At 39.0% G+C, this 26316-nt stretch overlaps 1 protein-coding gene across 1 annotated transcript in view; it reads left to right on the forward strand.

Moving 5' to 3' along the window:
* LOC126470671 (uncharacterized) overlaps positions 1-13166 on the forward strand; it is a 497178-nt gene extending 484012 nt beyond the window's left edge. Inside the window, exon 6 of the mRNA XM_050098664.1 lies at positions 12364-13166. Coding sequence (XP_049954621.1) covers positions 12364-12443 — 80 coding nt within the window. The 3' untranslated portion in view covers positions 12444-13166. The remainder of the gene's footprint in view (positions 1-12363) is intronic.
* Positions 13167-26316: the final 13150 nt, after the last annotated feature.

A 26316-nucleotide genomic window follows, 5' to 3' on the forward strand; every position in this document is an offset into this window, starting at 1 on the left:
TACTATAATGCAGTTTTTAGTTATTCTCATATTTTTAAGAAAGAAAAAATATTTTGAGCTCGACTTTCATAAGGTTAAATTTGTATTTGGTTCTACTAAGGATTTTGTAATATTATACCATATGGGTAGCCGTGAATTGGTACCTCGTTGGCCTGAGTACACCACGATGCCCGATTTTCGTCGTTTTCAAGTATACTTCAGTAGATTTCTTCACTTTCAATGTGTGTTGGTTGTGTGGGCGTTTACCGTATACAGTGCTACCAAATCTCGTTGCGCAGTTTTCTTTGGTCTTTTGTTTTCATTGTGGTGTTTTTATGTAGTCTGACATTCGTTTATTTACTATAGGTATGTGTGTGTGTGTGTGTGTGTGTGTGTGTGTGTGTGTGTGTGTGTTACGGGTCCTAATCAGGGAGGAGGGGAGAGGAAGGGAGATCTTTTTTTTCGTAGGACATATAGTTACTGATTCATCTGATTATGCTCTATATCTCCGTTTTTTAATTTTTTTAAGTGCGTAGCATGAACATTAAGATGTTACTTATATTGATTATGTTACTCATTACTTTCTTGTTTATTGTAAGGGATTATTGTATGTGAAAGTTTTCCTGTTATGTTACGAGTTCTCAATTTTAGTTGGTTATTCTACAAATAAGAAATTATCTACAAATTTTAATATAGTGACTAATTAGGAATCATGATGCAACGAAATTGCAACACACGCCAAAGAAACGCGTATTACTGGACATTGAGAAATGCTTCATAAAGAAGAAGAGAAACGCGTATAGCACGTAACAAACAGACTTCCATTTTGTTGCATAGACGGACCATATGTCCAAGAATACAAACGGCTCTGAGGAACTACAGAAAACATGAAAAATGACTCCATGGATTCGTGCTTCATGCAGTAGTTAAGAAAGAATAAAATTGATGCTGCTGTTCATGTTACGCAACGCACGAGAGTTATCTGACAACCTTCCTTCTTAGGAATTAATTTGCGGCGTTTGATGGTCTGTCAGCTGTTGTTATGTTTAAAGAAAGAAAATTGTGTCGAGGGACTTCTCTAGGAACTATAGTTTCAGGCAAAAGAATTGAAAATATTAAAGACTGTTTCCACGATCTTGAAACTGAAGTATATTGAGAATGATCACGTTGCACACAGATCAAGTCAGTGAAGATGATGAAATTCCTGGCGGCTTGAAGACTTCTTTACGAAATACCGAGTCTAGAAGGTGTCGAAAGACAATCAGGATGCTACCTTCTAGAAACTCCCTAGAGTAACGGAAGCCTTTGAGAGAAATGCAGTTTGTGTCGACTGGGTTTTACGATAATCTGCGATGATGTGTCATTCCCAGTGTTTGTGGTATGTTGCGGCTCATAATCTAATCTCTCCAGCACACAGTCTATCATATAAGCGGCCATCCTAGTAATCGAATCTAAACAAGAATATACCGGAAAAATGGACCTGTAGTTCATCGTGACGCCATTTTCAATATTCGTATGACCAGTCTACGTCTTGATCGGAGAAAATCTTAAACATACGTCTCGATCGGAGAAAATCTTAAACATGGGCCTGGATAACAGTAAACAGAGACATGTTTCCTGTCTGGTTATTAATCTTGTTGGTTCCCTGGAACCGTCAGCGACACAATCACAAATCATGGAATGGGTCCCTGCTTATATTCTTGATGTAATGGTGACGTCTTCAGAAACGGTAAAATAAACAAATACCAGAGCCTAGCGCGTAAGTCATCGAGGCCGCGTCATGATCGACCAAATTACTTCCTAGAAATTTTCTACGACATTGAACCGCGTCATTTTATATTTAAACTCCATTGGACTGCTTCCATTCTGCGGCCCACAGTTAATACGAGAACCCAATGGTAAGACCCGTAAACAGCCAGTGTTTGATAACGCCAACGGTATAATATGATGAACCATACTTCGTTATTTACAGGTGGCCATCTCTGACATTCCTGAGCAAGAGCAAATTTTCTGCATTATACTACCTGCTATAATACCGGTTGAAAGCGCATAATTTTCAATAGAACTTAAAAACGTGTTGCTATCTCAATCACAGTAAGTAGTGAACTTAGAAGTGGTGCCAATTTTTATAAAATTTTGTATCTTTTTTGTGCCTTCACATACAATTCTACAACCAGATAAATTGAAACATTTTGTAATGTCCTCTTATAGTTCTTTAGATTTGAAAGACATTTCTCATTTTGGTGTGTTATGAACGTCGTCTCATTTTCTAAAATTTTAAATATCTTCTACATCAATTCTTCTGTTGTTTCACAATTTTGGAGGCAGTTCTTACGAGTATTCTCTATTTAAACGTGGACATGATTTGCATATAATACTGCATCTGTAAATACAGAAAATCAATCGTATTGCTGGGAATGCTAGATGCCTGTCTGAAATAAGGGAACCACTGGCCAGCAGGAAGCGCATAGCAGGCCACCTTGTTTCGTCTCATGCTGGAGTGTCAATGCGGACAGTTACTCACTTCCTATTTTTCGAGTTTTCCCAAACGTTCGATTCAGTCGTTATGAATCTGTAGAAATATTTACTGGTTCGGAAAAGATGGCTGCCGGTGTTTGTGAATGGCCACTGCAAATGTAAGAGGAATAACAAAAAGAATACTGTATTTGCAGTTTATCTCAGCGTAATGAATAAAACATTCAATTTCGGGCATGTAGCCGTCCAACGCTTACAGTAATGCTTCGGCCACACATCTTCAAGTCTCGAGTGAACCAAGAGCCTGATGTGTCGTGGGCGGTCGTTTATGCTCCAATGAGGTAGAACTGCGCAAACGAGGCCGTGACAATAGATGCTGGTCGGTATACCTTGCAGATGAGCACCACCCGGAGGCAGGTGAAGAAATTGCTCATCCTTTCGCGAAATATCTTCGCTGACGACCTCTCTGCAATTTAATTATGTCAGGGACCGGATTCCTTAACGTTTCCACATGGAAACATCTATTGCTATTTGTTACATGCAATGCTAATCGAATTCCCACGGCTTTCTTCACCACTGAATCTCAAATTTTTGCCTCTTTCTGGTTCATAATAAGTCTCATGTGTAGGTAGGTTTGGATCATTACTGACTTTTCTGCTTGCAGCAAGCGGATACACTTTCAGTTTTCAACGCATCTCTCATGGAGAGTTCGAGATGTAGTACTGTCAATATGTGAATATCCACAGCTCCCACAAGGACTCTGGTACTCCCTCTCCCCTCCCCCCCCCCCCCCCCCCGGCATTTTCGAGGCAACAAGTCATCCTTCACAGAATCAATTACGGCACCAGTAGCCACAGGAGGCCGATACGACGTTTATCGAGGATCAGCCCTATCTCAGAGGAAAAATCATCCACGTAAAATACTAATGCAGATGGCTCGAAAGTGTCACACACGTCTTCCTGATGTCTCTATGTCTCTAAGCGGGACGAACAATGTTTTGAATATCCACCGATCACCGAGGTCGATGTTCGTCTCCACAAACGCCGTCATCGAGCGGGTTCAAAACGTGCAATGCGCAACGGACGCAGGCTGGTGGGCACAGTATTATGGTATGGGAGACATTCTCCTGCGATTGCATAGGACCTGTGATAGTAATCGAAGACACGATGACAGCTGCGAACCACTTGCATCCCTTCATACTTGATCTCTTCCCCGACGGCAATGTAATTTTTTAACGGTATAACTGTCCGTGTCTTGGAGCCAGAACCCTGCCATAGAGGTTTGATAGTGAACTCACTTTGAAGTCTCTGCGACCAAATTCGCCTGAAGTACATCTTATGTATCCCATCTCGGCCTCTATCGGGAACCATCAGCGCGTACAGAAATCAGCGGTTCGTTATTTACGGGAATTTTGTGACCTGTGTGTTGACATATCCTTGTTACGCAGAACCAGTGATGTATCTCGTTCCAAATACGGACAAACAAGGTGTTAAGCAGGTGGTTATGTTGTTTTGGCTCATCAGTGACCAAGGCGGCACCCGAAGGGTTTACAAACTTAGTCGTTTCGAAAATCCTTCGCCCGTTTGCCCGAAAGCCAATGATCATGGCCTTTTGGACATCAGATAAATCGCTCCGTTTCCGTATTACCTCAACGACTGAACTGTTGACCACGTCTTCCCGAACAAGCATTATATACCCTCCATTGCTAATGCTTCCATCTGCCATCTGTGAGTTGTTATTGCATGTTCATTTCGAATACAGGTGGTAGTCACATTAATGTGAGAGACTGTGTAATTTGCTTGACGAGTATCAAACTGGTAGCTAGTAAGCAGCTCTTGTTGTTGCATTAAAATTATTTTCCTGATTTTTTCATTGGTTTCTCATCACTGGTTCCAAACCCCGCGCTCTATATCCATTCCCCAGGAGCTGACAGTTACACACATTCGTGGTAGACCCTCGGTGCATTTAGGAAGGAATGTAAAAGACTCAGTGGTTTATTCAGACGGGGGGTTACTATGTACGAACTTTTCAGGAGGGGCAGTCAGAGCATTATCCATGCAACTTATTTATTTTGTTGAAGAATTATCTTGTTACAAATTATCAGCGAAGTATATACACCGTAAAAAATTAAAATTAGTCCTTCCAGACCGCATTCGCTTTTTTGGGTACTGTTCTATATTCATAATACAGATCGCCACTGTTGCAAAATGATTTAGAAAACCATATACATATATAGCATTTTGAAGTGTGGTAGTAACATGAAGGTAACTATACCGAAAGTTAAAGATTTAAAAAATCCGTAACGTTCATCAGAAAACGGGAAGAGCGTTCAGGGCAACATGGTCACAGATAATAATTTGCTGGCATTAAATGGACAAACACTATGAATGCATTTGAGACTTAATAGTATTTGAAATTGCGTAGCACTTTCTTCCAACAAAGAGTGTAAACGCTATAATAACAAATGTCGAATAAATGACCTCTAACATCAAAACCACGAATTTCCGAAAATATGTTCTGAGAATGTTTCTTATCTTTTTCTCAGGGATCATCTCCAGAGTTTGTACCCAGTAAACAAATTTATGCGGCACAATGACATAAGCAAACAACAAAACGTTCCAGCTTGAAATCAAGAAAGACAACATTATAGGATACTTGCCGAAAAACACGAATGTTGAAAATGAGGGAAAAAGCTTTTTAACGATCAAATGAATGTGATGAAAAAATAATGACGTCTAAAAGATATGTGGAAGATTAACTATGTATAGTGACTTAGCAGAAATAAAACTTAACTCAAAAAGTTCTTGAGGATAAAAGCCACTGTGGGATAGCTCTTATGGGTTATAAAACATGATGAAGAAGACTTAGAAATGTAAGCAAGTGTTAATCGTAACATTACTTCGCCTTCTGCGCTGTAGGAGTCTCAGAAGCTACCCTTTTCCACATTATGATTCTAACCATTTGCATGAAACTATTTTAAGCGGTAGCCATCCAAATGATTGTCAGTCAGTTAAGTACGCCCACCCTTCTAACGAAAATTCCTGCAATACCTCTCCAGATTAAAAAACTACCATGATTACTCTACAAAAACTTTATCTAGTTTGACAGGCCTAAAATGAGTTTTGGTAATACTTAACCGTTAGTTAATCTTTATAGATAATCACGTTAGATATAGACGTTACTCAGAGGGGAGTCTCATAGCCCGGGTATCAGTTGATGTCTTGTAAGAAATGTTTACTATGTTTACTATCCGTTTCATTTCGGGGGTTCCCTACTCACAGCCCTTAATTTAGGATTGTATTTACTACTGATGCTAATCTAGAGATTCAGTTCGATGCGCTGCAGCAAACACTTGATTAGATAAGATTCACATCACGAAACAGATTTTAACATGCGCTGTCTGATAGAAGCATACTAAACATATTAGTGGAACTTACCTGATGACGAGTACCGTCAGTTTTCGATATCAGATGCAGCAAGTCATGGATTGTGTCTCTACGTACACTGGTGGATATTCTTCTAGGTTCTGCTTTTTCCTTTGATATGCTTACAGTTCAACTCGTGCAGATGTACAGCGTCGTGGTCAGTAAGCTCCGGCTAAGGCTAGCACGTCGATGGTCAGTGAGTCGTCAAGCGTTGCGAGGTTGGTCGGTGTGATTTGGCGAGTCCAGATAACCACGCGATAAACGAGCACTAAATGTCTCCAGAATCGTTACGGACAGACACGCACCTAATGACCGCTACAGTTACTGCTCCGAGCGTTAGTAGCTGCCAATTACAGGCGTATCGCCACAATACGGCTTTACGAGCGCGCTGTTTCCGTGGCGAAGAGCGTATGCGGGGCTCGGAGCTGACCGAGAACGTACGATGCTCGTCTGTAACGGCATATGTCGCCTAATGAACAGAATTTCCAAGTACCCTACTGACTAGTGGTAAGCACGTTTCAGAGAACCGGAAGAGCGTCGTACTAAATGAGACAAGAAATGCTGTGCAACGAAATGCAGTAAAGAGTGTGGGACAACGAACTGTTATTATTTTGTCCTCAAATTGGAATGGAAAAACGTGCATCGTAATAGTCGAATGACCAGGCCCAAAATAGAGGTGGCGAACACACAGAGGAGGGAGAATGAACAATCATCTACTCCTATTCTCTCTAACATAGGTCGTGAACATAATACTGATTTTATGTTTATTGGATTCCTTCGTAATGGTACGATAAAACACAATAAAATGCAAACTTAGCTGATACATGAAACTATCGTTATGAACAGTAGATAAAAACAAATGAATTCCAAAAAATTAGGGAACTAAGCAAAGGGACATGTATAAAATGGGAGGACCAGAGCTTTTCGATAACGTCAGCTGGGTTATTAGGGAAGGATTGACTAGAACAGGAGCCAGGAGTACAGCAGAAGATAAATGGGTAGCCTTGACAGATGAAGGAGTGAAGGCGGCAAAGGATCAAATAGGTAAATAGGCAAGGAATAATAGAAATCCATTGATAACATAGGATATATGAAATTTAACTGATGAAAGGAGAAAATGTACTAATGCAGCAAATTAAGAAGTCGAAACTCAATGCAAACGTCAAAAATGAGGCTGATAGTATGTGAAGAATGGGTAAGCAGGAATGGCTAGAGGACAGTTGTAAGGCTTTAGAGGCATATTTAACTAGGTGAAAGGTAGATACCGCCTGCAGGAAAACTAAAGAGGCCTTAGGAGGAAAGAAAACCAGCAATATGAAAATAAAGAGCTCAATTGCAAAACCAGTCCTAAGCAAGGAAGGGAAAGCTGAAAGTTGGAAAGAGTATATAGGGGCCTATACAATGGATGATGATGATGATGATGATGATGATGATGTTTGGTTAGTGTGGCGCTCAATTGTGCGGTCATCCGCGTCCGTACAACGTTCCGATTTTTACAGAGTCCATTGTTTTTCAAAGTCAAATCTAGCCACCGTCACGAATGATGACAATGATGATTAAATGATGAGGACAACGCAAACACCCAGTCCCCGGGCAGAGAAAATCTCCAACCCGGCCGGAAATCGAACCCGGGACCCTGTGAAACCGAAGCAGCAACGCTAGCCATTAGATCACGAGCTGCGGACTATACACAGTGGAGATGAACTTAAAGGCAATACTACAGAAATGCAAGAGGGCACAGGTGAAGATGAGACGGGAGAAATGATATTACGAGAAGTATTTGAGAGAGCACTGAAAGACCTAAGTATAAACAAGGCTTCGGGGCTAGATAAAATTCCGTCATAGCTACTGAAGACTTTGGGAGAGCCAGCCACGACAAAACTCTTCCATCTGGTGTGCAAGATGTATGAAACAGGCTACATACCCTCAGACTTCATGAAGAATGTAGTAATTATAATTACAAAGAAAGCAGGTGCTGCCAGGTGTGAATATTACCGAATTACCAGCTTAACCAGTCATGGGTGCAAAATACTAACACGAACTCTGTACATAAGTATGGAAAACTATCATAAGCCGACTTCGGGGAAGATCAGTTTGATTCCTGAGAAATCTAGGAACACGCGAGGGCGCGAGGGGTGAGTTGGGTTGCTTGGGGAAGGAGACCAGACAGCGAGGTCATCGGTCTCATCGGATTAGGGAAGGACAGAGAAGGAAGTCGGCCGTGCCGTTTCGAGGGAACCAGGGAACAATCCCTGCATTTTCCTGGGGCGATTTAGGGAAATCACTGTAAACCTAAATCAGGATCGCCGGACGCGAGATTGAACCGTCGTCCTCCCGAATGCGAGTCCAGTGTGCTAGCTAGCCACTGCGCCACCTCGCTCGGTGAACACGCGAGGGAATACTGACCCTACGACTTATCTTAGAAGATAGTTTAAGGAAAGGCAAACCTAAGTTTATAGCATTTGTTAGAGAAAGCTTTTGACAGTGTTGACTGAAATACTCTCTGTGAAATTCTGTAAAATGCGAGTAGTGATAGGCTATTTACAGCTTGCACAGAAACGAGACGGCAGTTGTAAGAGTTGTGCGGCATGAAAGGGGAGCAGTGGTTGAGAAGATGTTATTCAAGATATATATTGCGCAAGTTGTAAAGGAAACCAAAGAAATATATTGAGTATGAATTAAAGTTCACGGACAAGAAATAAAATCATTGTATATCAGTCAGAGACACTGGAGGACTAAGAAAAGCAGTTCAATGGAATGGACAGTGTCTTGAAATGAGGATATAAAACGAAAATCAACAGGAGCAAACCGGTCGCAGTGGCCGTGCGGTTCTAGGCGCTACAGTCTGGAACCGAGCGACTGCTATGGTCGCAGTTTCGAATCCTGCCTCGGGAATGGTTGTGTGTGACGTCCTTAGGTTAGTTAGGTTTAATTAGTTCTAAGTTCTAGGCGACTGATGACCTCAGAAGTTGTCACATAGTGCTCAGAGCCATTTCAGCCAACAGGAGCAAATGAAGGGTAACGTAATGTAGTCGGATTAAATCAGGTTACGCTGAAGGAATTAGATTAGGAAACGAGACCTTAAAGTACCAATGAGTCTTGTTATTTGCACAGAAAAATATCTGATTATGGTCTAAGTACGGAGGACATAAATATAGAGAGAATTCGGTCGTGGTTGCAATAAACTGTATACTGACAATGGCAAAAAATCGCTTCTGAAGAAGAGAGATTTTTTAACGGCGAATAAAGATTTAATTGTTAGGAAGTGTTTTCTGACAGTATCTGTATGGAATATAGCCATATATAGAAGTGGAACGTGGTTGATAAACAGTTTACACAGGGAGAGAATAAAGCTTTTGAAATGCGACGCTGCCGAAATATGTTGAAGATTTGATGGGAATATACGTAACTAATGAGAAGGTACCAAATATAATTGGGGAGGAAAAACATTTGTGCCGCTGCCTGAGTAGAAGAAGGTATTTGTTGATAGGATGATAGGACACAATCTGAAACATCAAGGAATAATCAATTTAATACTAGATGGAAGTGTGAGGGTAGAAAGCGTAAAGGAGACAAAAAGATGAATACAGCTGTCATATTCAGAACGACGTAAATTGCAGATGTTATTGGGAGAAGAAGCTTGCACAGTTTAGTGTAGCATGGTAAGATGCATCAAACTAGTCTTCGGACTGAAGACCACAACAGTAACAAGGTGGAAACCAAGATAAATTCTGGTCTGTATAAAAGAATAAGCCCCGATACCGCCAGATGCCTAGCAGAATGTTTTTAGAAGAGATCCAGAAAACAACTGATATCTAAACACATACCAATTCTTAGCACAATCAGTATCCAGGGTGGCTATAAGCTGAAGTGACAAAAGTAATGGGATAAATCCTAAAATCATGTCTGAACGCCTTTAGCCAAGTGTAGTGCAGCAGCTCGACGTGGCATGGATTCAACAAGTCTGTGGAAGTTTCTGAAGAAACACTGAGCTACACTGCCTCTGTAGCCATTAGTAATTGTGAAAGTGTTGCCGGTGCACGATTTTGTGCACAAACTGACTTCTCGAATATGTACTACAAATTTGCGATAGAATTCAAGTCGGGTGATCTGGGTGCCCAACCATTAGCTCGAACTGTCCAGAATGTTCTTCACACCAGTTGCGAACAGCTATGACTCGATGATATGGTGCATTGCCATCCACGACAATTACACCGCTGTTTGGGAACATGAAGTCAATGGATAGCTGAAAGCGGCCTTCAAGCAGCTGAACATAGCAATTTCCAGTCAATTTTGTGTTCAGATGGACCAGAGGACACAGTCCATTCTATGTAAACACGGTCAACACTATTATGAAGCCACTACCAGCTTGCACAGTGCCAAACCTGGGTCCATGGCGTCATGGGGTCTGCGCCACACTCGAACCCTACCATCAGATCTTACCAACTGAAATCGGTACTCATGTGACCAGGTCACAGTTTTCCAGTCGTCTATGGCCCAACTGATATAACCTCTAACCCAAGAGAGGAGCTGCAGGCAATGTCGAGCTGTTACCACAGGCACTCGCGTCAGTTGTCTGCTGCCATATCCCATTAAAGCCAAATTTCGCCACACTGTCGTTGCGGATACGTTCGTCATAGCTCACACATTCAATTCTGCGATTATTTCACACAGTGTTGCTTGTTTGTTAACACTGACAACTAAACGCAACGTCGCTCGGTCCTTAGGTGAAGACCGTAGCAACTACGTTGTCCGTGTGAGGGGCAACGTCTAAAATTTGGTATTCTCGACACACACTGTGGATCGCGGAATTTTAAATTACCTAACGATATCCGAAATGAAATGTCCCATGATTCTGTCTGCAACTGTCATTTCGCCTTCAAAATGTATTCACTCCCGTCATAAGGCCATAATGACGTCGGAAACCTTTTCACATGCATCACTTCTGTACTAATGACAGTTACGCCAATGCACAGCCCTTTTATACTTTGTGTACGCGATACTATCGCTATCTGTAGATTTGTGGAAACATTTGTAAGGACATGTAAGAAAGTAACGAATAAACAATTTAAAGAAACATATTTCAATTTCCACTTGAGGTGGTAACATTTGTTGATTGCGTATCATGTTTACGCTCAATTTTACAAACGTTGCTCAGTGTGTCGACTGTCTGCATCTCCGAAAGTTTGGAACAGCACTAGAGATTGCTCCGCTAACACCCGAAACATTTCATATATGTTGGACGATATCATTCGCTGTCGGGACACAGCTCGTGCATTACTTCAAGGTCGTACATTGCGTACAGTATTCTCAGCTATGGCAGCAGTAACTTCTTCAGCAGTTAGTGGTGTTGTCGTCTGTCGGTTTCTCTTAGGAGCAATTTCCAAATCACCAATTCATCCGAAATTCGAATCACGTTCTTCAAACCTGTTGCGGAAAAAGGACCTCTCCGTTTTTCAGTAAAGCGGCGATACTCGTGAAATGCAGCACCACTGTTGCTGTTGTTTTGATAAAACAGTTTTAGCAGTAAAGGCCTACTAACCTTGTCCACCGCCTTGTTGACTGTCTGCAACTATAGTGCACACTGATGCTCATGTTTGAACCCTTCTTCACCGTGCCAGTACCGGTGTCTCAAGTAAGTAATGACACTAACACTCCAAACAGCGCAAGTCGAGCAGCGTACAGTCTGACCATCAGTCCTCTAAAGTTGGGTACCCATGCGGTAAATAGATTTCCGATTACACTGGCTCAGTTAGCGAGAGTTTAATTATAACCACCATTTACATAATTCGTTGATTGATGGGCCCATCGTCAGAAAGTTACCTGGTTTCGAGATCCATCGTAAACCAATCAGATTGCATACAAAGTTCTTTCGACAAATCAGGTTTTTCAGTAACTGCTACACCAGGAATTTCCAGCGGTTAAGAAGTGAAGAAACTACATAGAGGGAGACAAAAACTTTATAGGAAGATAATCCTATGAATTTCTTTCTGGTGCAATGAATAGTAGCTGTGTTTTATAAATTGTATGTAGTGGATGAATAGGCGACGATTTATATGATGATTTAAAATCATCTGGTACTCCACAAGAGCATTTCTGGAAACTGGTAGACAAGAATTAGTTTGCTATGTAGAGAATAATATCTGTGTCAAATTATTTTAAACAGTTACTGAATATACTCACATACGTCTTCATGACAGAAAGACAGATTTGCCATACATGTCTGTGATGAAACCATTTTCTTACTTCGGGGCAGGATGATCCACTTAACATAAGTCTCACGTTTCTGCACTGCACAGTAACGTCACGTCGCTAATGAATGACTTTATGAAAAGTGAGTGGCATAACTTACGTGTATTACCTTCATGCGTTCCAAACGTTAATAGCTGATTCTACCATGGTTCCTTTGAACAAGCTTTACTATTTTGTTGTAATTAACCCTTTATTTATAATTTTGCTGTAATTATCCCTTCGTTTGTTGCAGGTAACGCTTTCGCAGAGGCCAGAAGTGCACTGGTGTTTGCCCTCACAGTACTGATTATGACGTCCTCACACAGGCATTAAAGTGACTCGCCATGCTGAAGTTACATTAATGTGAAACATTCCTGACTTCGTTGCAATATATTTGAAAAGAGGTACGGAGCAACAAGAAGCACACATTTTTTCAAACTATTTATTGATGTTCGGTAGCAATTAAAATACTCTGGTAATATATACATATATATGTATTAACGTATACATATGTATATATTCCTATATACATATATACATACACACCTAATATATTAAGTGACAATGGGATGAATAATAGCGGCTTCATCGGGGGTGTGACAGCGGTTGGGCCTTTTTCTAGGGTGGGGCGGGTTTGGGGTGGTGGAGAGTTTCACAAGCCATATAGCTTCGTAAGTAGTTTTCAGTGACGTGAAAAGTCTGGGCACATGTCTACAGTTTTAAAATGTACACACTTTACCATGTGAACGTAAATGTAACCTAAATTTTAATGATATGAAGAAATCTAATTGTTATATTGTTGTTGTTTAAAGTAAAATATGTTTGTGGTGTAATTTACATGTACGACATAAAAAAGATATATTGTGTATCAGTGCAATTGACATATCATATATATAATATTAATCGATGAAATGAGCGACATAATTTCTATGATATATAATAATATACGTGTAAGACTTAGTGCTGTCTGTACCTAGAATCCTTACTATGTTCACTCTTTAAATCCAAAATTGTTCTGGTGGAAAATAAATCGTATTGCAAATACTGTTCCAAATACTTCAGTGTTCTGCGTATCCGTGTGACCGCATTTACGATGTACAACATGTACCCACCGCCTGCATTTTACATTTACAGACCGTGTTCTCTTGTGGATCGATGGACAAATGTCAGCAGCCTCAAAACAACACAGGGACGTGCACTACAGACGGCCTTGCATTTCATTTGACGTCTGGCGCTTGCGAGAACTTTAAAGAATTACAGAATTTCACTTAGATTGCAATTCTGTCAAACGCAATTATCTGGAAAAAAACGTTCATACGGCCTTTTCAGAGCATCAGCTGTGACTCACATGCCATGACCTACTGGATACCTGTTTCGTGTCAGATACGAAAGGCTGCGGAGTACGCAACTGAGGATAGCTACTGGTACATTTATGCCGCACGACAGCAGCGACCAGCAAACTGTTTCGAAAATCTACTGCGAAGGCAAATCACAAAGCAATGATCAAAATACAAGAGACTGCACAGAAATCATGCGACCTAACACGTTATTATACAGTGTGGGAAGAAACATTTTGCGTTTTAAGGTTGAAATGTTATGTCATGACGAAATGAAAATTAATTCCTTCAAATTGCTGTGTAGGCAAGAATTTTCAGTACGTTATACGGCAATGATATATTTTTTGTAATATCATAACTAATATAAAATAAACGCAGGAGCTAACAAAAGGGCCTCATCGTTCACTCCTCTTACCTAGCAAACTCTAATGGTATGTTATTTCTGAAAATAAAGTACATTGCTCTATTGAGGAAAAAAAATGAATTTCATACAACCTGACAGCGTTGATCTTTGTGAAATACTTTAGATGAGGACAACGTTCGAACTGTGTTTAAATTTCTATTGTGGGTATATAGGATAGTCTCTTGAGAGAACACTTACGGAATTTGATTTCTAGGAGGGAGATTGCATGCGAACATTGTCAGCACACAACAGTGACATATGTGGATACCTGAGGTACTTGTCGTAAATCATGAACAGGTTTTTTTAGTTACGTATCAGTAGAGGAGCAAATGAATTACAGTCTAAGATCTGTGAGAGTACATACGCTTAAGAGCAAAAGAATGGGAAACAGAGGCGTCTTCAAAAAACTGTACAGTGACATACATGTGTGTCATTACTGATGTAGGACTGTTCTAATATCCGTTTGATATACGTTAGTATTCACTATACAAGTGGAACATTTTTCGCTCGAGAAAGCATGCGAAATATTGAGATGGTCGTGCAGAGTTTACGTCACAAAGGGATCTGAAGGTCCTAAGGGTCTGGAATTTCATACTTTAAAAGGAAAGGCAGAAGGTACCTAAGTAAAGGAACACGTTTGCAGTTTTGCGAGGAGGCTCAATGTTTTAGAGGAAAATCTACTTGGATCAATCATAAGAATACGCTTAGAAGTAGAAATGTGTATATGATAATGAGGTGCACTAAGCATGGCTTGGAACTCATTACTGTAAACAGTTATTCAATAATGAAAGTTAACTCATATTTCCATGAACTCCAGATTATCTGCAAAAATATTTATTTTACTCATTCTGTGCGAGTAACGTGTCTCTAACATTTCCGTAAACTGAGAATAAAATAAAAATATCGAAAAAGAAAGAAAAATTAAGTGTCAATTGAGAGATGCAGAAATCTGTAGAAGTATTTACATTATTCACGAAGCGGAAAACTTCAAAAAATTTTACCGAGGCGAGATGAAACTGTACTAGAAACTAAACTAATTGGAATCCAAAGATATGGGTGCTAGTAATTAAATGGAATGTTCTAAAAATGGTAACAAAATATCATAAATGGAATCTACCATGACAATGGCATTACTTTTGGTGGAACTGCGATGGACCTCTGTTTGTATTTTCGTCACTGGCAGTCATAAACTTATCTAGTATGACAGAATAGGACAAATTCGGGTTCTATCCCATATCGAGACCAGAACCCAGGTTGAAGTACCAGCCCAGTTATTTCGTTACATTCAGTCGACACAGCGTCTGATTCGCAGAGAATAGGAACTTCCAGTCTAAGAGAGGATATCATCATCAACAGTTCCGCAGTACAACGAGAACAGAAGAGAAAAACTGGGAATATGACGCCAACATCACAACGGATATCTAAGAGAATTAGGGAAACTGCTGGAACAATTAACAACGTTAAAGGTATCTTCAAAGCTATTAACTTGAGGTGTTTGACCAAGGACGATATTTTTATCTCACAGGACAAAACTAGGAAACAAATAAATACCTTTCCATGGTAGTCACAGTGGCTATTGTTAGTAAAACAGGAACAGTGGGCTGACTGGAAGACTGTTTTAATAATTTGGTCTATTGTCTTTTCAACAGCTATTTTCATGTCACTATGTACATTTCAAAACCACAATTCCATCTTCAGAGCATGTGTTGTTATGCAAGGACGTTCAATGTGATGTCGGTACGCCGAGACGGCGTATTCGTGTGAACTATGACACGTTATTGATGACAATTTGCTTAATTTTAATGCAATGTACACAGAATTAGAGAAAAATGCATGTCTATCTCTGTTTGAATCTGGGAATTCTGTCGTTATTGTTCCAGAAAATTAAAATAATTTGTTTTCTTACCGTTACCGGAGGTACACATGAATATTGCACAGCGGAACTGGTATGACATTACATTATCTGAAAGAGTTCATGTTCTTACTGCTGAAAAAGGAGAATGAGAATAGGAAGTGTGGTACACGACGACATTTCACTTCTAAAAACTAGTCTGTCGTGAAGTAGTAGTCTTTATTGTGATAATATAAAATCATATAAGAAATCTTGTCGAATATGAAGCAGTGCAGAATGCCTGAGATTTTGAAAGACATATCAATAACGTACAGGAAAGCAAGACATTCACAGCTTACAGAGTGAGACAAATGCGACATACGATACTTTTATGTCACCAGTTCTGAGAGGATATGCTTACACTTAGGTAAGTGAGAGAAAATATACGAGTATTAGGAACTACAACCACGCCAAATTTTAAAAATTATTTTGTGTTTGCCGTAGTAGTTGAGCAGGCTTGGAGGAAATTGAAGAGATGCGCTTGTTAAGAAGACAATATGTTGCGCAGTATTGAACAGCAATATGTTCAAGACCAAACATACGCAATAAAAGGTGAATGTAGTATTTAGAAAGTGTGTTAATTTAACACTTGATGTAAAATTACAAAAGAAGCACAATGTATAAAAACTACAAAACAAAGGAAAGAAGACCTCCACTACAACGCACATATTCAGGTAGATCTACGTACCCATGATTCAAATTAAATTCTTTGGATGTATACTAGCTTTGGTCAAGTGGAATACACACTGTGAGTAAAGCAGCGGGTTAAAGACGAAACAAGTTGAAACTGAAAGGAACCCCGATGCCAGTCTCAAGCCAACGCATACTTGCAAGGACAAACTGATGAGATTTCAAGAACAAATAACAACCTCGGGATCGAATTCGTTCAAGACTTGATGGTGTGATAAATTTTAAATGTGTCACTACAGAGGCACGTTTGGGAAACAGAATGTTAGAAGATTTAGAAATAAGTCTCAGGTAACTGAAAACTAAATCAAGCCTAATAAGTAACGTAGTTTAAGACAATACAAATAGTTCTTAAGTGATTGAAAGATAACTCTTGAAACTACACCCGTCAGCCACAAATTTGCTTACAGTCATAACTTTACAAGCCTCAGCTGGCTCGCTATCAGCTGTTAGCGTTTACACAAATTACAGCATAAAATTTACTCTCAAAATTTGGGAAAGAGAATTATGGTTATATCGATACCGCCTCTTTTACAAATTAAAATAATATCTTCGTCAAGAATCCTAATTAAGCACATATTGTCGCAAATGATGGAAAGGCGCCTGAGGTTCATATATCTGCATGCATATTTCAGGAAGTTGGTTCATCAGCACGTATTTGTGGGACAGGCCTCCTACAAGTACGAGCTTTATATGAAGTTTATCATGAATTCGAATACAGAAGTTTAAATAAATGAAGACACTGTTTCAAGGAGCACCAAGTTATGGTTATATAGCAGACTTAACGTTGGTATCCAACGCTAAATGTGAACAACAGATAAAGCGATGCGTGCAAAGTATTTAATTGTTAACTGGATAAAAGTAATGTATACTATTCACACATACATATTGAAAAATGCAAAGTCTGCAGACTTTTAGGACGCGTAACATCAAAGATAAATGTTTTCACCAAGTATACAGAAGTGATAAATTATAAATAGATCGATTTACTGTACTTCTTAAGAGTTGCACTTGGTCTAATAAAAATTCAATTTTACATTCTGTTTTTGTGCAGTCCATGGACACAATTCTTCATGAAAGTGTGAAGAAAGTACGAAAGTTGCTCATAAAAAATTATACATTAATATGGTCAAGAATGTATAGAGTATAAAATAAGGTCTTTTGTACATTACTTTACCCCATGTATACAATAAAATTTTACCAAAAATTGTGTTTATAACTATATCTCAAGAGATATACCCATTGCCTGTAATAAGGAACACCGAGGAACACCGAGTCAAATGCTCCTCAAAGCACGTAACTTCACAAGGAGGCAGTGCATACTGGACAAACTGTCGACAGTTTTAATCAAGTTAACGGCAGCAGTTGTAAAGAAAAATTTAATAAAGTGTTACATCATTTCATTCTTGTAGACGTAATTTAGTACTGTTGTATGTCACAAATAGTCAAGCCATTACGGTGTTAATTACACGTTGGTGAATCGACTAGAAAAGTGGTGAGTATAGTGTTCCAGCTCACATCGGCCTTTCGTCGTGGAACTGGTGGAAAAGGGAAATACCTATGTTTTTAAGCTGTAAGGTATCAATATTTTCTTTACATCGTTTTAGAAGTTTCCTTCTGGTGTGGCGATTATTAGACAAGGCACCAACATATTTTACACACTCGATTTCAGCTTTTCTTTCTTGTATAAATATCCTTATTCGCCTATCATTTGTAACAAACTTAATTTTAACATTGACTAGATTATATAATTTTGCAGCCTGTAAGAACTTTGTCTGAACAGAAGGCTTAAAACTTAACTTCTTCTTTTGGCTTTGCTGCATTGAGTGAAACTGTCACAATTTGGTTTTAGTTGAAACAGGAAGTTTATCTTTCACAGACGGATAAAAAGATTATCAAAGACAAAAGGTACTGAAATGCTTACGTAAGTAAATATAGCTTTCAGACTCTATTCGGTTAGAACAACATTCTCAATATATGATTAAAAATAAGCCGATCTTTTATCGGTTTAGTGCCGTGATCTCCATCTCATACCAACATGAGCGGATTCTGAGTGTTTCATAGTTTTGAATATACGTTCTTCGTTGTGGAACACGAATTTAAAGCAGATCATCACTTCCATCCTCTAGTTGTCAGGTGGTGATTATATTTTCGAATGTTAAATGTTCATCTTTCCGTCACTTCCTGTTAATAGTTTCAACCAGCGAATAATATGTATATGTTGTAACAAACGAGTTTGTATGGCATTTTTGTTATTTACACTTGTCATTAAGAAGAGATTCAATGAACCTGCCTACTGGTATTTCATCTCTTTAGATATACAACATATCCTTGAATGAGATATATCTATGTGTGTGTGTGTGTGTGTGTGTGTGTGTGTGTGTGTGTGTGTGTGTGTGTGTGTGTCTTGTGTGTGTGTTTATGTGGGCGTGGGAAAGGGAGATGGGTTGTGGGAGTGAGATAGCTCCATTAATGTAATAAACATATATATATGGCAGCAGTTTTACGTCTAAAATATGATTATTTAAGTCATAAATTGTAATGCTCCAAATGTTACTTTTCTAGTACTTTCAGTTGACTAGTACGCTGGTCATATAAATTAGGGAATTGTTCACCCTGAGGTGACACACTACCCTAACTATACAAAGCGAAGTTAATAATATTCCAGGGACCCTAACTCGATCACTGAAGCACCAGTTGTCGTCGAAAGTCGCTGCTACGTTTGATTTCAAACGAGTTATCACGGTGTGATATCAGAAGAGCATACGATACTGAGGTCGATGTGATCAGTTTGAAAAATTAACCATTTCTTGTTGACAATACTTTAGATTTTGCTGCAGGCTCAACTACTGCTAACAACAAAAACAGAAACTACACGGAAAATGTTGCCATAATGCAGCTGACTCAACATCTGCTGCGGCTCTTCAAGACCTGTAGGTCTTCACGATGAGCAGTTACTTTGTTCAGTGAGCACTGCTGAGTCATCCAAATGAAACAATGATGTGCCAGTATAACACGATGACGGTGACAACAAATCGTAGTAGTTGACACTTATTACGAATTATTCGCCAGTCATTCCAAGATGTTTCACTAGTACTGGCGTTACATCAGACTGCATCTGATCTTATAATGACTTCCGTAAGTTATCAGAATAATTTCAATCGTTACCTTTACGAAATATAATATGCAAGGCCGATCCAGAAGAATACGAACCTCAAGATCAAAATTCTTTGTTTTAAACTGGACAATAAACGTTCCCCAGAATTTCAACCTATTTGCCACCTGTGTTCAAACACGTATTATAACAAAAATCTATATTTGGTATCGTCGTATGGCAAACAGTGCCGTCTGAAATTAAGGCTTACCTCTTACAGTACCTGATCGGCAAGCAGATGGAAATCAGAGGTGTGATATTTGGAACTGGAAGGGGATACGGACAAGTTTCACAGCCACTGCCACTAATTAATAACTGAATTACGACCATAGATGATACGGACACCACGTTGCATTGAGTGTCGTGTATTCTGCGAAATAATTTGTATGCAACGTTGCGATGGGTATTGCTGTTGGCTGAATGCTTCGCAACTTCAGTGCTTGACAAGTCTTGTATTTCTGACAGCTAAGACAAGGTACGATTCCTTAGACCGGTGACCGCAATGTGTGCATTCGAGCCATTGAAATTGGTATTGTTTCCAGAAATTCATATAAAGACCATGTCTCGCACCAGTCATGACACCTCCAGCACCACAATGTATTTGGAAACAGTAACATTGGTTCCACATTCCCTATTCACTATTCCGACTGCGTAGCGTAGCGGCAGCGTTACCGCCTACCACTGAAGGGGCCTGAGTTCGATTCGCAGCAGGGGACTGAGTGTTTTGTGTCCTTCAACTGGTTACGGAAAATGAAAAGGAATACGTTATAAAATAATAGCTTATTGTTTTCTAAATGTTTATTAAGCTCAAACAGTACATAGTTAAAAGCACTTACTAAGGTTTAGATTCCCCAAAATAGATACTCCGTGCTTTAATTACTGCCTTGCACACGCTCTGCATGCGATGGGTTTCCCACAATTGTGTCCCACTGATGATTCGCTGATTTCGGATAACCCGGTTCAGCTCATCCCGTAGCAGTTCGATTGGTTTACAATCTGGGAAATGGGGTGGCCATTCCATACTTTTCAACATATTGTGAATCTCTAGAAACTTCACATAGTTCCGACACAAGTGGGATCTATGTTTCGGGTCGCTGTCTCGCTGCAAGACAAACCGTTTCCCAATCAGAAGGAATCTGGATTTCTTGGTATGTTTCTGCACTATAGCATGATAATTGTTTTGATTAATTTTCCACCCTGCTTTCACCAAATCTCATATTTTGTAACCCCAAAAAATCGCCATACCATCACAGAACCCTCTCCATGCTTCATAGTTGGAATTAGACACAGAGGATTCAAGTGTTCGTGGAGTAAATGCCGTACAAATTGACGGCGTTTACGTCCAAATATTTCGAACTTGGATTCATCCCAATCCCCTGCTGTCCAACGTGCATCGTAGACCGTTGAGGCATTTTCTTCTCGTGAACATGGCACAACAAAGGTTTCCTTTCTGCTGCTTTACCCTTGAGTTTGTTTTCTGCCTGGTCTCACTGTTGATTCAGGCACTGGTCTATTGTTAGTTGTGTTTAATTCTGCAGTCAGTTCAAGGACAATTTGGAATCTTTTGCGTTTACTGGTCACTACCAAATACTTTTCCTGAACGTCTGATATTTTACTGTGCGCTCCTGAGCGAGGACTATCATCATGGGAGCCTGTACCTCGATGTCGGTGTATGCTCTTGACAATTCTGCTGACAGAAATCTACAATTTATTTGATATTTGTTGGACACTACTGCGTTCTTTACGTAAAATGATTATCTTTACCAGCGAAGCATAAGGAATCAGTCACTTTGGGGCAATTTTCAGTTACTTTGATTGCATGTAATACCTGCTCTCGCGGCGTGTCCTGTTTTATACAGACGGAACTACAATTGAACAAAACCGTAAAGAACGTATCTCTACACATTCGCTCAGTCTATTGGCTCCACCTGTGTGGAAAGGTAAAGTCAGTTTACATGAAGTGGAGGATTACCAAATTGTATGTATGTGTACTATAATTATCTGTGCAATAGTGTGTCATTTTTAAAGGTTATTTGAGCATACTATTCTGTAGTCTAACCTGTAACTCGCATAGAATACTCTTATCTGGCTCCTTTGTAATACGCAGCATGGCGTTTCCCAGCTTACGGACGGTAGTGTAGTTTCTTCCGGTAAATCTACGGAAAATCCAGTAATAGAGTGGTCACGGTGAGTCGGTACTTCTTGCCATCTTTCCTACCACATCTTGAACCAATACGTCTGCCTCGCAGCTGAGTTCCTGACTTCCCTTATGCTGAGCACTTTTCTCGGGACCATCTGTTCACGTACACACTGCTCACCATATACAAAGTACAGATACGATGGGCAATGTCAGCGGTTAATTCCCTGAATTCAGAGCCCTTATGAATGAGTGAAGGTCGTGCATGGGGAGCGTATCAGTGCACTGGAACTTATGCGGCATGAAGCTCCTGAATTCCTGTCATCACTAATCATGACGACTCTGTCCTAACTGTCACACTAATAGGGTAATGCGACTGCGTTATCAGTTTAAAGCAGAGCTTATTTAATGCACACTTTTGTAGTTCGACAGATCGCGCGGTTTGTAAGAGTACCAACTCCTCTTACACTTGAAGCTCCTATGATGGCTCTAATTTTCTCTTTATATTGTTTTCTCACCTACTAGGGACCACACAAAGACTGGGTCAAGTTGATGTAGCAGAAATGTAAGTGACACATTGTTTAGTAACGATGAGTGCAACTTCACTTTACACGTCACACGAATAAAAGTACATCCTGACGATTACTATGTACCACAGTTTCACTCTAAAACTATTGAAGTAGAGGTAAGCCACATTTACGTCCCAACCAGACCCTGGCTCACACGGAATTGGCGCGTTAGGGCCCTCAAATTGCTGCGCTTTCCGAAAGTCATTTTTTCATATCCTGGACAGTGATAATTATATGTAAAAATATTGTACCCTTACATATCCCCGCCGAAATTAAAATTCTTTATAAAAAGTTAACTAAAAATGAAATTTCAATTAAAAGTTAAAAAAGTAACGGTTCTAAAATGAAACGTTGTAATTACGATAGTTAATAGGTAGGTACTAACTAATCATAGTCTTCATTATTATTATTGTTATTATTATTATTGTTATTATTATTATAATTAATGTTATACGTATGATTTTCAGGGTCATTTACGTTCTTATACAAATGGTTAAATTTACATAAAAATACATAATATAAAAGTAAACATAGTATAAAAAGGGAACACTCGAAAATTTTATAACTGGTTACCCAGATCTTTTAACAAGTTTGCAGACGTTGGTGTCACCAAATGCAGTTCACTGAGAACATCAGGAAATTTCCGTAATAAACTCTCTTCGACCACTCTCACAGTCGTACATCGAGGTAAACTTGTACCCCCAGTCATACAAACAGTTGCCACACCTTCCGTGCCCCATATGAATCAATCCAGAGCTGTCCATAGTTTCCTGGGGAGAACCATATTCATTCCACGTTTCTTACGATGAGTGATAAGGCGAGAAATTCTGAAGGCAATTTCTGTCGTACCTCTACTCATTCTTGACACACATCATATATAAGATTCGCATCCGACGTTATGCAGGGTAGTTTTATGTTTAAAGCTTGTTGGTAGGTATACAGAAGTGAGCCGGGATGGTTAGCATTCTTTTGGAAGTTTCTTACAGCAACTGCTTCTCATCGAACTGATAGTGAAACAGAATTGATTTAGTAGTGTCGCTAATTATTCTCGTTGTGTGGTTTAGTTTGTCAGTTTTCTGTCACTGTGCAAAGTTTTTCCACGGTGGAGCACAGTACTCTGCCACAGAGTAAGCCAGTTTCAGTGTAGCAGTAAGATGAGTGTGTCTGTTTACATCCCAACGAGCAACAATTTTCTGTAATATACGGTTTACAATTCACTCATAAAATGTGTGTGTAATTGAATAATTACACACTAAGTGTTCAAAAATACAATGCTGTGTCATTAAATAGTAATAAATATAAACGCCGTAACATATGCAAGGGAGATCCATTGCCTTAGTGAAGCAAAATACTAAATCACCTATGAAGAAATGCTAAATACTCTACAAGATGCATCAAGACAACTGTTATTTTTGTCTATGAAAAATGCGTGCTCAACACATAAGTACTGTGATGTTGTGCCAGAGCTTGCGTCAGAGAGCCAATACGTACATGAGCGTCCGTAAAATGAGGTAAGATGATTAATAATAATAAAAAAGTATACATAAAATCCACATACCAATAGTGGAGCATATTTTAAATTAAAGGAAAAAGGAAGGCAAATAAAATGTACGTGTATAACCTACTGTAGTGTAGTATATTGTAAATAGTGAAATACTACATCTCTCTTCCAATGATTAATTAAAATGCGAAGTAGAAAAAATATATAATAAAGGAAATGAATGTGAGAATATATATATGCACTAAACAGTGGTAAAAAGAAAGTTTAAAAATCTCATAAATAAGCTATTTCTGGTACATAAAATGTAATTTTCTTAAGCAGACAAGTCACAATTTTGATACATTTATAGAGAAATGACATGTTTTTAAAATTGTATATTCGATTTAAAACATTTTTCTCAAGATACGTGAGTGGTTTCTTAACATTGTTTACTTGCAGAGTAAGGACACTTAATATGCGCTAGTATTGACCTACGATTTCCCTTTTGAAGTATCAGTAAATAATAATTTGACAGGTCCTAATTGCCTCAGTTAGTAATACTAAGGGTTGCGTGGCCTATTTTTGCAATAACAAAGCATAACAGACTGAATAATTAATCTGCTATTCAGCACAACATAAATTAATGTTATTGTCTTCTTACTACAGCGCATAAGCAAAGTAAAGGATGGCCCTTAACATTTCTGCTAACAAACTTCACGTACATTCACGTTAACTATGCTAAGGGAGACATCTCAACATTATTTACATGGTTAAGCAATTCTTCACGTTTACCTGACTAGCAACAACTTTTAAAGGACAGTTGCATTCACAAGCGTATTCAGGATATTCATCTGTGTCAGTTATCCACACCATCCTCACATATGTACAAATCGTCCCTCAAAATCATTTTCCTGGGACGAACACTGCCTAACGTTACTACTATTGGCAGCTATGTTTCTGGAACTTATCACTGTTTGCATGCACACAACCTGACAAAGCTGCCATTTGTGGGAACCTGTCATTTCTTGTTGGTTTACCATGAAATTATCAACGAAGATGAATAAAGCGAATCACGTACCAATAGCTGTGTTTCTAAACAACTGCTCGTACCATTGCTTACAGCAATGCTCATTATTTGTAAAATGAGACTGTAAATGTAATCCAACTCAGGAATATTCATGCAAAGAACTAAACTGCCATCTGTAAGTGGGGTAATGTTAGATACAGTAAAACTGACGGGTGTATGCTGAACTAAGGTCAGATCTAAGACCAGCAATGAATAACTGGTTTCTATTCCAGTTCTTGGAAATATCGTGGGCTCATTATGTTGTTTATAATTACTTGAGGCAAGTTAACAACGATGGTATCTATTATATCAGCGTGTCATCGATCTCTTCCTGTACGAAGTCTTTATTTGCTTCACTTTATAATTTTTTCACATTCTGACACTTTCTTGCAGATTTTGTCTACTTCGCTGCTCAACGCATTGCATTGCGTCTAAATGCTGCCAATTTACTTTACAAATGTCTGTTGGTTACTGTCACAATTCCTCTTTACATGCCTAGTTTAACTATCCTTGTCTTGAAGTCTATCCTGAGACTCATTAACAACAGTTTTCTTTTACTTTGTTCTGTAACCTGTGTCCTAATATCTTAAATTTCGGTTTTGAATCCATCATGTTTAGACTGAAATTCAGTTCAGAGCTCTTAATGGTTTCGATTACAAGCATTAGTGAGCTCTGTTTGCTGACTACCAATTGTATTCCAAAACTCATTGTAGCTGTCCTGCCCTTACCTCTTAATTTCTTGCCACTTTATTCATTTAGGGACTCTTGACGCTTATATGTTCTTCACAGAACTGTGTATCACACAAATCTCCAGATATTATGAAACCTGAACACTATATGGCACTCATTACTTAACATCAGGGTCAATTATCGGCTGTGACCTTTAATGAGGGAAGCAAATGGATTCATCTGAAGCCTTTATTTCTTCAATTTACAAATGTGTTTTAAAATAATCAACATTATATCACAGTGATGTCTTAGATACCGGTACATAATTACCTCTGTGTCGCTTTGATCTTCATGTTGAATTTGCCGTTACGTTTTGATGTGTGTTTGTGCTAATTTTTAATGCTCTGATAGTGAAATTCATGTTTTTAAACGTATATTTGTAGCTGCTTGGTTTTTATGATGAGTTATTACATTCTGTACAGGCATTTTGTTGGCTTTATGAGTATTCAGCATTGTACACCACGATTCTGGCTGGCTAATTTACAAGTATTTTTTTAAATTTTATTCTTATATAAATTGGTGTCATAATTGTACTTGGAGAATTACGTACTAAGTTGGGCTCAATAGTTTAAAGTACTGTATCTATGCTGTTATATAACTATATTGAATACTGTTATATATTGAATATTATTACATGACGGTGTTGAAAATTTTCGTTTCCTATAAAATTATAGGTAAACTCTTCCAACGTTTTCTTAAAGACCAGTGTTACCCTTCTGTTATGCTTGGTATCATCTGTTTGTTTTCCCTGAA

The sequence above is a fragment of the Schistocerca serialis genome, chromosome 3, assembly GCF_023864345.2.
Source record: "Schistocerca serialis cubense isolate TAMUIC-IGC-003099 chromosome 3, iqSchSeri2.2, whole genome shotgun sequence".
NCBI lineage: Eukaryota > Metazoa > Arthropoda > Insecta > Orthoptera > Acrididae > Schistocerca > Schistocerca serialis.